The sequence below is a fragment of the Accipiter gentilis genome, chromosome 8, assembly GCF_929443795.1.
Source record: "Accipiter gentilis chromosome 8, bAccGen1.1, whole genome shotgun sequence".
Classification (NCBI taxonomy): domain Eukaryota; kingdom Metazoa; phylum Chordata; class Aves; order Accipitriformes; family Accipitridae; genus Astur; species Astur gentilis.
Genome location: NC_064887.1, coordinates 35,191,040 through 35,202,164, shown reverse-complemented (window position 1 = coordinate 35,202,164; position 11,125 = coordinate 35,191,040). Strand labels below are relative to the sequence as shown.

The 11,125-nt window shown below is 47.8% G+C and overlaps 1 protein-coding gene across 3 annotated transcripts in view; it reads left to right on the top strand.

Annotated features, from left to right (window-relative positions):
- Positions 1-2,404: 2,404 nt before the first annotated feature.
- The window catches only part of KLHL20 (kelch like family member 20), a 26,256-nt gene continuing 17,535 nt past the window's right edge, over positions 2,405-11,125 (top strand). The window contains exons 1-2 of one of the 3 annotated variants that reach the window (XM_049807088.1): positions 2,405-2,516; positions 4,681-4,741. In XM_049807088.1, coding sequence (XP_049663045.1) covers positions 4,719-4,741 — 23 coding nt within the window. In that variant the 5' untranslated portion in view covers positions 2,405-2,516; positions 4,681-4,718. Of the gene's footprint in view, positions 2,521-3,143; positions 3,312-4,680; positions 4,742-11,125 lie in introns of those variants that run through there. The other 2 variants (XM_049807087.1, XM_049807089.1) reach the window with 2 other exon arrangements.

The window sequence follows — 11,125 nt, the reverse complement described above, 5'->3', positions numbered from 1 at the left end:
GTTCCCTGCTCCCCACAACCCCGTCCCTTCCTGTGTGGCTGATCTCGATTGCTCACCTGTCCCTGGGGTCTCTTCGCATTTCTCCAGCGGCAAAGTGCAATCCAAACCACGTGGAGCAGCCACAGGATTTGCCAGGCCCTGCAAAGCTGCCAGGTCCTGTCCAGCTGGACAAGGTGGTCCCAAAGCTGGCGCGGAGGGCAGTGCAGCTCAGAGGCTACGCTCTCTGTGCCAGCGAGCAGTTGCTTCAGGCCCTCAGGAGCGACGGCCATCCTGAACCTGGTCCAGCCGTGGGGGCTGCGAAGGCCAATGGAGCTGGTCCATTCGGAGGCCATGCTGTCGGCGACAGCGGGCGGTTGCTTCGGGCCCTCAGGAGCGACGTCCATCCTGACCCTGGTCCAGCTGCGGGGGCTGCGAAGGCCAATGGTGCTGGTCCATTCGGAGGCCACGCTCTCAGCGACAACGGCTGGCTGCTTCAGGTCTTCAGGAGGGACTGCTATCCTGACGACGAAGCAGTCGGCGTGGGTGCAAAGCTGAAGGCCACCAGGGAACAGAAGCAACATGCAGAGAGCCGTGGTGAGGGATTGAACTGGACCGAGCCTCATCGTGGTCTCTTCTGAGGAAAAAAATCTCAACGCGCAATCTGGCTTGGGCTGTCAACCCGAGCAGAGTTCAGGCAGTGACCACCAGAACCGAGTGGCCACCCTGCGTGTCTGCGCTTGCAAGGGTTGCTGACGTGACGAGTCACAGGCTGATGCCACGCAAGGCTCTGTGATGCCACAAAGCCTTTCCCTGCCCACCTGGCAGGCGAGGAAGGCTGAGGCAGAGCTGGGGAGGACCTGTGTAGGCCGATTTTGAAGCCTGCTCTGCCCATTGGTGGACACTGAGCCCAGCAGTGGAGCAGGACTGTGTCCCACGTGGTTGGGGCTATGCCCTGAACGTGTCAGTGAGAGGGAGCTGTGCCCAGAGCTCTACCCAAGCTGCGTTCAGCAGCCGGGCAGCCGTGACACGGTTCAGCTCAAAATCCTCTTGGGGGCTAAGTGGCAGCCCGTGTTAAGAGGAAAGCCAAAAATGCACTCACTTTGACAAAAATCCTAACCCTGCCGGAGCAGGGGGTCGGACAAACTGACCTCCAGAGGTGCCTCCCAACCGCAGCCCTTCCGTGAATGGTGAAGTATTTTCAGCACGAAGAAATGCAAAGGCGCTCCTGCTGTTGGCCTCCTTAGTCACAAGCACGACCCTTCTGTGCCCGCACTGGGCTCCTGGAAGGCCTTGGTAGATGGCACCGGTGGGCCACCGTGCTCCGGGTCCAGCTGGGAGGTGATTTGGTGCCAGCTTGATCCCTTCTCCTGTGTTGAATATCGAAATGCTACTCGGATCTGACCGTTGTAGGGGATTAAAGCCGGGACCAGCATCCGTTGGGTGCTCCCCGACGGTCCTTACGAGGCTGGCTTTCTCCCCCGGCCACCTGGCTGCCGTCCAGCTGTCCGATCAGAGAATCGTGTACATCTGCGGCCACAGTCACCTCTGCTCAAAAGAGAGAAGCGCACGGGCCAAAACGCCACGCTTGGCAGCAAGGCATTTCATTCTTTCTCTTTCGTGATTGACCCAACTTAACTCTCACCCTGCAGAGGCCTGCTGTTTTCTCCCTCGCGCTACTGCTGGGTACCGAGACAGAAATGGCCGTGCGCCTCACCAGGCGAGAATCTTAAAAGAAAGCCCAGCACCTTCCTTCCCCAGAGATGGGCAGTACGTGGGTCAGTAGGAAAACGTCTCGCTTTTCACGTGACGCGTGCCTACATTTTGTAGGTCTGGAGCGTGCTAGTAAATGAAGACGGTCGGGTGCTCTTCGGCAGGAGTTTTGCCGTGTTTCCCAGCCAGCGCTGCCGCGCGCGGGTGCTCTTAACCGTCGAGAGCGAGGAGTGCGATTAGCCTAGGATTATTCCTGGAGGGACAGGACCCACGGGGCCCCGGGCATGCAGCTGCCACTGCCACCTTCCTGGCACACGGGCTCCTACCGATAAGCCCTCCGGGATGTGGGCACACCACCAGGACTTCGGTCTCCCTCTGGGACAGGGGCATCCCCTGGGGCCGGCGGCAGGGCACGGGCACCCTGCCATCTCACCGCCTGACAGGGACATCTGCACCCGGCCGTCACGCAGAGCCCCGGTGAGATGGGCGCTCCCTGTCCGGGGCCGGGGCCGGGGCCGGGGCCGTGTCGTGCCGCAGGCCGGAGGCCGAAGCAGGCCGGATCAGGCCGCGCCAGCCCCGGCGCGGAGCGGAGCGGGTGCTGGGCGGGCTCTGGGCCGCTGCCGTTACCGCGGGAGGGCGGGGCGGGGCCGGAAGGGGTGGGCACGGCTCGGCGCGCGGCGGCCGCGGTTGGCGGGGGTGTCGCGCGGGGCCGGACCGCTTCCTGCCGCTGAGGAGGGGCCCGGCGGGGTGGGCTCGGCTCGGCGCGGCTGCTGCGGGACCGCGGTTCGGCGGCGGCGGCGGTGGAGGAGGGGGACTCCGCGACCGGCGTGAGTGAGTGCGGTGCCGGCCTGTCCCGCGCCGTCGGGTACGGGGGTGGCTTCCCGGGGCTGCGGGGGTGTCCCCTTGCCCCCGCCGGTGCGGCGTCGGCTCGGGCGCGCTGCCCTGCCAGGGTGCCGCCGGGGTGGCGGGGCAGGGCCGGCAGCGGCGTTGTGTCGCGCCGCTCCGGGAAGCCGCCGGAGCGCGGCGCCCAGCGCGGCCTTGGCCTTACGGTCCCAGGGCCGGTTGCGGGAGGTGGCGACCTGGGGGAGCGTGCCCGGCTCGTCGCACGGCTCCTCGGCCTCCTCCTGCGGTCCGGGGGTCCGCCGGTTGCGGTCGGTCGGCGGCGTGCCCTGTGCGCCGTGGGCTGTCGGCGCGAAGGGGGCAGGAGGGGAGCGGTGCTGGTCCTGGAGGAGCAGCCGCCCGCGGAGAACCTGCTTGTGCCTGCGGGTGCTCGAGAGCCAGGGCCACGTTTTGCTGGGAATCCCGTCGTTTCATCCAGTTGCTGCCCTGCGGAGAGCACTGGATCGAGGACCCCGGACCAAAATGTCTTCTCCCCCCCCCCCCCCCCCCCCCCCCCCCCGCCGACTTTTAACGTGGGTTTTAAGGGGATTAAATCTGATGCAATCAGGGGTCTAAGAATAGCGTCGTCCACGTTTCCTAGCATGTGCCCAGTGCTCTGGACGGCTTTAGCGTGTGTTCTGCGCACGGGCAGTTGTGGAGATGCTACTTTGCAGTGGGGCACCTGGTGCTCCCTGGGGCTGCATGCCGTGAGGCTCGCTTGTCCGGGAAGCCCCTCGATGCTGGTGAGAGGAGCCGTAGCAGCGTCTGATCGGGGAGAGGCTGGGCAGTCATAGTTCGGATTTAAATTGGCATGGAGTGCCCTAACCAGGAGGAATTGGCTTGCTATATTTGAAGGAAAGTGTGCACCTGAGTGATTTGCGACTGTGGAAGACAGCAAGTCAGAGCTTATTCTTCATTAACTGGCAAACTGCTCTGTTTGTGTTTCTGTGCTAATGTACCTAGAGAATGTTGCATGTAAAATACGGTGCTTCTACATATAGCCGAATAAAGCTATAGCTGCTTTGTAGCTTAATTTAAATTGTGCTGAAAATATTTTATTATTGTTGGACGCAGGGCTCCAATCTGACAATCTGAGTCTTGCAAAAATGATTTTATTCCTCCTAAATTTAAGTTCTTCTATTTTAAATGCTACTTCTGTTTATTTTAAGAGTTACTCCGTCTCGTTCTGTCATTGCTTTTGCTATAGTTTCACTGGTTTCCCATTTCTCACTCTATTTCTGGATGGGAGGAAGTCTGTGACTATCAATATGGAAGCAGAACACCCTTCTGTTCTTTTAATACATGACAAAAAGTTAGGCTTACTGCTTTAAATAATGATTGAATTAAATTTATTCCTGATCGAATAGTCATTAAAAATGAAATCGGCATGAGTGATGCCTTTGTAAAAAGGGTTCATCTATATTAGACTCAGAAGTTAGTGGTTGAATATGGAAGGACTGTGTAGTTTGCAACTGTTATTATTCCTCTCAGAAAATGAATATTTGGAGTGGAAGCGTAGTGAGCATCAGGCAGCATCATTAATCCTTGCAGATGTAGTACCATTATTAGCATCCCTCTTACCTCTGGGGCACATAGTTATCTTCAATTTCCAGGCACAAGTTTTATCTTGTATCATATTCTGGCTCTGCAGTGTAGCTGTTGAGCGGTGCTGTGCTGTTTATTAGGTGCCAGCCTGCCTTAAATCTCTGGTAAATGTATGAGGGTGAGATATCTCCTGCCTCTGAGCAAGGAGTGAGAGTGAGCACCCTGTTACTTGAGGTATTTTTTCCTTTGGTAGAACAATTTTAGGGATTCAGGAAGGCAGACAGTTTACTGACTTTATGATGTGTGTGTTCCATTTTCCTAAAGAACCATAATGCAGCTGTGGTGAAATTACTTTTAAAGATGATTATATTTTCTTCTGCTTTATTCTCTGTAATCCAGACATGGTTAATCTAGGCTGTGAATTTTATAGCTCGATAAGAACTTGAAGGCATATTAGTACATGGATGTGGTCAGTTCTCTTGTCCTAGTGCCAGACTGAAGAGAGGCAAGAAGGTTCTCTTGCTTCAGAATATCACCCTTTTTCTTCTTTTTTTTCTTTTGGATCAGGTCTTGAAGCATAGGGTGAAGGTTTCTTTTCACGGTGCATGGACGGAAAGCCAATGCGCAGGTAAGATATGAAAAACAATTGTCCTTCTTTTATCCAAATATGATAAATCACGTGAGTTGGTTTCATAAGTGCCTAGACCATAAAATGTTGTTTGGTTTTGTTGTTTTTTTAAAGGCCTGGCTAGGAGAATTAGAACATAAAGCATTCATCTTTAGTCCTTACTTAAATGTATTTAGTTTTCAATGTTTACAAGACCAGATGTCTTTAAATGAACATGCTATTAGGAAGAGTACAGAAGACAAGTTACTATAATTATCCATACCCCTTTCCTACTTCCTTCATTTACTATCATGTTTAAAATTCAGTATTTAATTACTTAGGTATTCAAATGGTGTTAAATAAACTGTCTGAGAATAAATTGAAACTTGATTTCTAAGGGGCATTATTTTTCCCTTAACTAAAGCAGTTTAGTCCTTTTGATGGGGTGAGGTCTTGGGTGAAAAGGAGATTTCCTTTTTGCATTATGGATGCCAGCTGCCTCGGTTCTAATGAGCTGAAGATGCATCTGAAGTTTAATTCAGGAGAGTTCTTGTTGTGGTTATGTCAGAAACATTATCTGTTATATAGAGAAAAAATTGTCACAGTAAATCAGCTTGATGACAGGTTGGCAAACAGGATTGTCTGCTAGTCTAGTTGCTTTTCACTATCTGATGGCAATCCCATGGCAAAACTTAACAGCAGATATGTTTCTGTATGTGATACAAGCTGTGTGAAGCAGTTTCCTGAAGTTCTACACCTCTAAATGAAGTAAAGAGAACTCATGAAAATTGCTTGGTCTGTTTGCACTCTTTAGGGTGTTGAAAGTAGGGAAACTTTTATTACAGATGATTCTGTAAACAGTCACGTAAGAGAAGGCAAGGAATTTTAACCATAGGTGAATATGTACAGCATTTCTAGCTACAGCATTTTCAGAAACCATTAGCCTGGGTTCTGTGTAAGGAGGTAAGAAATAAATAGTCATTTAAACCCTGGAAGAGTGACACTATATTGTTTAATTAAATGAACCTCTCAAGCACAACAAAAAAAGACTGTGCTGCTTCAGTTAAGCTAATGAGTAAACCTTGGGACATGATATGGGCATCACTGGGGCTATGTGTTGTTCAGTATTTTTGTCAAGATAAGAAATGTGGTTTAGATAATGAACAGCTGTATGTGACTTTTACAGTGAGTTCCTTTTCCTCCAAGGAAAAGGATTAAATAGCAGATGAGCTCTCTTCCATCTTAGTCTTCTACAACGGAGACTGTTTAAACCTTAACCAATATAAAACTACAGCCTTTCAGGTTCTAATGTTGTACTCCATTTACAAAAATGTTTTTGCAAAATGACGTAAAATTGCTGATTAGCTTGGCTTGTGTTCTTGTTTTCTCTCTGCTTTATTTTTTGTGTTCCTAATGGAAAAATTGAGGTCCTAAATTTATGTCTGCTGTTTTCTGCACGTCGCATTGAGGCAGAGAATTGAAGTGCTGAAATTCCTATGTCTTTTGTGGGTTTGTGGCCTTGGACTTGCTATCATGGAAGTTCTGTCTGCCACTCAGACTGGGTAGTTTTAGTGGTGGACAACAGCATGGGGCTAAAGTAGAGGTTTTCTGTTGTGGTGCTGATTCTGGCATTTCAGACTTTTTTCTTTAATTTTATTTGGATAATGGATGCAGACCAGACCTTTCAGTACCTTTTGTTTTCCCTCCCTCCCTCTGGCAAGGGTTGAGCATGGATAACGTGTTTGACATATTTACATGGCTTTACTTTTGAACTAACCTTTCAGTTGATCTCTGTGGCTGGGTGTATTGTGTTGCTGCAGTCTAGCCTGACAAGCATGGCTCTGTCGTGAGCTGTGGATTTCAGTTCTTGAATATGCTTGCATGTTTTAAGGGCCTCTGTGTGGATTGTTAAAATTTCTGTTTGTTATTTTACTGCATGTCTTAGCAGAAAATGATAAAAGGTTCCTGACTGGATTTCAAGCTCACAGATCTTCCTATGAAGTCCAGCTGAGCAGATGGCGGAGCACTTCCTTTTATCTTTTTACTCAGGGCTCTGCAGCTGTTTAACACCACATGCGAGAGTCCTGTTAAGATATTGCAAGAAGAGGGGAGTGAGACTTGGTCAGTACTGTATTAGTAAACATGGTGAGTTGGTATCAAATGTATACAGCATTCAGAGGATGGGAAGTACAATTTGAAAAGAAAAGGTATTGCAGCTATTCCTGTCCCAGATAATAGTAGAGAAAATGCATTGATGTTCAGACAGGATTTATCTTGCGTTAGAAGTGAAGTGATAGCTGGGGCAGGCTATTCTTTTTTGCTGTCAGGGAGCAGCGAGAGAACGTTGTTTTGCTGAAGGTAAAAGCGAGGAAGAGGGGACCTCTCCAGTGAAGGGCATAGTCCCACAGTACCCAAGCAAGGAGGACAGAGCAGATCTGATTACCAGGGTCAGTCAAGAGTCTGGTACCCATCAGGCAAGTCTCTGTGGTGATGAGGAAGGGCTGAGGTCAAGCCAGGAAGCCAACTCAGCAGGTCAGTATTGAGGGGTACATGGTCAGGTGCAGATGTGCCTTTAACATAGCAGAGGCCAGGGATGAGGGCTTGAGCAGCTCCCAAGCAGAGTGGGGAGGCCTTCCCAGCTTCTTCTCATTCAGCTCTTTCCTGGCAGCCTGATCCTGGGGTACAGTAGTGCTGTATCTGAGCTGGCTTCAGCACAGGCAGCCAGACCCTGCCAAGGGGGAGAGGCTGCAGATCCCGATAGTGCACTTGGGACCCTCGTGTGCACTAGGGAAGTTAACCAATTGCTTGGACATAGCTCTTGCCCAAGACAAACTGTTAAAGGCTTAGGAAGGTTTTGGAAGGCTCCAGTAATGACCTCATCTTTCAGAGTATGGACATCCTCATTCTTGGTGAAACTGAGTTTCCTGGGTTTGGTCAGTGAAAATGAAACTAAACAATGTAAACAGGGACATATACACCAGATCCTTGCTGTTCTCCTTTTGAGTAATGTAAAATAATACTGCAGTCAGGTTTATCTGCTTGTTTGCATAACTCAACCTCATTGAGAACGTATACCTAAACCTTGCTGGCTACATAAGACAAGGAACCAGTGGTATTTTTACTAATAACCACACTTCTAGATAACTAATTCCTAGAGTATTGATTTTCACAATAAAGCATTTCCATTTACTTAATTGGCCATGTTATGGTGGTCACTTCTGTTGCTGAAGGTATGGCCTTTGGCTGGGCCAAATCAAAGATGTTTGTTCTAGCAGTTCTGTAACGAGTATAGGAAGTGTTTTCTTTGTGTATGCATTAGATTAAAAGCAAGGCATTGATGGAAATCATTACTGGTTTGGTTTGTTATTTGCATTTGCTACTAAAATCCATCGCTAAGGAAATCCACTAGAGCAATGTATGATTTTGGATTTCAGTTGATATTTTCAGCCTGAGACTTGTTCTATTTCATAGGCCTTAGGTCAGCCTGTTGTTTTCTGCTGAACTGTGTTACAGCTTGCTTGTAATCTCATGCTAAAACATATATTATCTTAAAGAAAAAAATGCAGGCCCCTCTGACTTGAAAGTTAAGGAGCTCTATGACAGTATTGGAGAGAATTTTTCTTAGATACATGTTATTAGACATTTTTTTTAACTTTGGAAGAAGCTGCTATAAGCTCTAAGGATGGATGTCTCCTAGATGTCTGCATTAATGAATTAAGTTTTGGGGACTGGCATAGCTGAATAAAATGGAGGCAGAGCAGCCTATTTATTTAGCTGACTTAGTGTTGCAGACTGCCAGTGTTCCCATTTGTACTTTTCAGCAGTGTGCTACAAAAACTGATCCTTTGTCAGCCCTTTCTTAATCCCATTGTATTTGCTGATTTCCCCAGCCCTGCATTTTGATGGAAGCTAATCCCAGAATATCTGCATAGCCGAGTGTGAATCTTTTATCCTTGCATACACATTTCCTTTCCGATCCTCAACCCTTCTTAATCACCCCGAGTATTCAGGAACAGCTCTTAGCTTTGCGTGTGTGTGTGGGGGGGAGGCAGCTAGCCTGCCATGTGAGAATCAAGTGCAGCCTTCTGTCTTTCACACCTCTAAGCTACTGACTCATCATTTCATTCTCTATGCATATATATGCATAATGCACACATAATGCAGTTAAATTATTATCCTCGTGGAGACACATGCCATCAGACGGTGTCCTTCTAATTCACACTTCTGTGCCTGTGTATAGCAGCAACCCACAGTGCTTAACATCAAGCATCTGGTTTGATCCAGTATGGAAATTCCCAAGTCCATTGATCACTAGCTTCTGCCTTACCCAGAGATAAGTTACGGATGAGTCAGGAGTGCTAATTTGATTATTACTCCTTTTTTCCAATCCGTTCAATTTTCTTTAACTAGCGCTTTCTTTCCTGGAGGAAAGAGGCTGTATACAATGCAGGCACTCAGAGAAACGCTGGTGGGAACAATGCAGGAATGCCTCCAGTTCTTATTAACCAGACTCATTTTCAGTTAGTTAATTTAAAGACATGTTCAGCAGAGTCTCATTTGGGCAGAAAAATCCTGTTCTGTCTGGCTAGGAAGGACTAGGACTACTGCCTAAATCTGGCCAGCTAGTCCCATGGCATAAGATGGTTCACCCCATTGCTCTGTGTCAGCAAAGAGTCTTGGGTGGTGGGGTTGACAAGGTACACTGTATTCCTTGTGGCAGCATAGCCTTAATCTAATCTTTTTGTAGTTAGAATCTGTGCCAGTCTAAAAAGCTCTTTGTTATCTCCTTTAGGGCTGTTTTTAGTGGTGTCATCTCTGAAGAAAGCCTACAGGTTTAACAGAGGAGTTCTGCTTTCCAACAGGATGTCCTGTCCTGGACGTAGGCCATCTCTTGTGATCTGTAGTTATGTGAAATGGGTTTTTATTTGAAGAATGCTTGTTCTGTACTTAGATGCTTTGACTGACAGCCTGGTCAAGACAAAGTGTTCAAAATTATTACAGTAGCATGTGTCTTAATAAGGCTCTTATTTTTTTCTTTTTTCTCCCGGGGGTTGGTTTGACATAGCTCAAACCCCCTAATGCACAATAAAATCCATTTGGCTTGCTTAGCAAGAGCTAGACTCTACAGGGGGATTTTTGTTACCACCTTTCTCCATCTCTTAGTGGAGGGATTAAATTACTTACCCTCTGGCCTTTACCTGCTAAGGACTGTGAAGGTAAGCCAATTAGGTAAATTAATCTTCAGCCAAGGTTTCTTGGGGTTTTTGTAGGGGTACCATTGAACTTAGTTTATGTATGCTGGTGCAAGGAGAGCTTAGCTGCATTGTTCGTGAGGAACTTTGCAGAGCTTTGAAAATGGTTGTTGAACCCCACAAGGTGAATTTGGGTTGTGAGGGACAAGAGCGGGTGGAGGAGAGTGAGAGGCAGTTTAACAGCAGAAGGATTTGTCAGAGGTGTCAGAAAAGGAGAGAACGGTGATGTATATAAAAAAAGATGGAGTAGAGATAAAAACCTAAGGCATTTAAGGTGCAGGGGCTGAACAGGAGCAAGCAGCAAAACCCAGAGGGGAGACCCAGCTGCATCTGTGTAACTAAGATATAAGGAAGAGGTAATGGTCTGAAACATCTGAATATGATGATCAAGGGGAGGGTGTGGGGGGAATGAGAAAACAGGGTAAGATGCAAGTGAATAATTTGAACTGCTGCAAAGAGACTGGTTTCCCTGTGGTTAGAAAGTGCATTTGACATAATAATAAGAGGAAAAGATGTGAGGGTTGTTTTTTTTTTTTTTTAATTCTTTCCTTCAAGCATGCTGCAAAATACATTGAGCAATGGCAAAATGAAGTTAGATTTATTTTAACTCTTAGTATGAACAAAGTGAAGTAGTGACAGCCCACAAATGCCAGTGTACCAGAGAAGCTGGTAATGGATAGCATGTATTGGGTCTTCCAGTATATCTGCAACGGCCAGTGCAATCACTGGATAATTCATAACCATCAGTATTCTGATATTTTGCTCAGTGTGCTTTAATTGCTCTAAGTGATGGTTTTCCTTTGAAGTGGGAAGAGTCAATAGTTTCCTCTATTTACTTTATTTTTCATAGTAATTGGTATGTCACTGGTGCTGATACATCTTTTTTAATAATTGTGCATATATGTGGCAGAAATTCACATGTGCTTGGAACATGCAAAAAGGCGTCTCAGTTATGTGAGCACTGATCTGCTTATTTACTCTGAGTTTAATTCTTGTTTAGCACTGATTTCAGTCATAATGTGATAGTGAAGTTTGGGGTGTAGGCAGAAGTCTCTACAAAGTGAGGTATGAGATGCATCATCTTGGTTCATCTCTGTAGAAGGGCTCGGGGCAATACTGCGTTCCTGTTCCCTCAAGTTAGTAGCATACATGG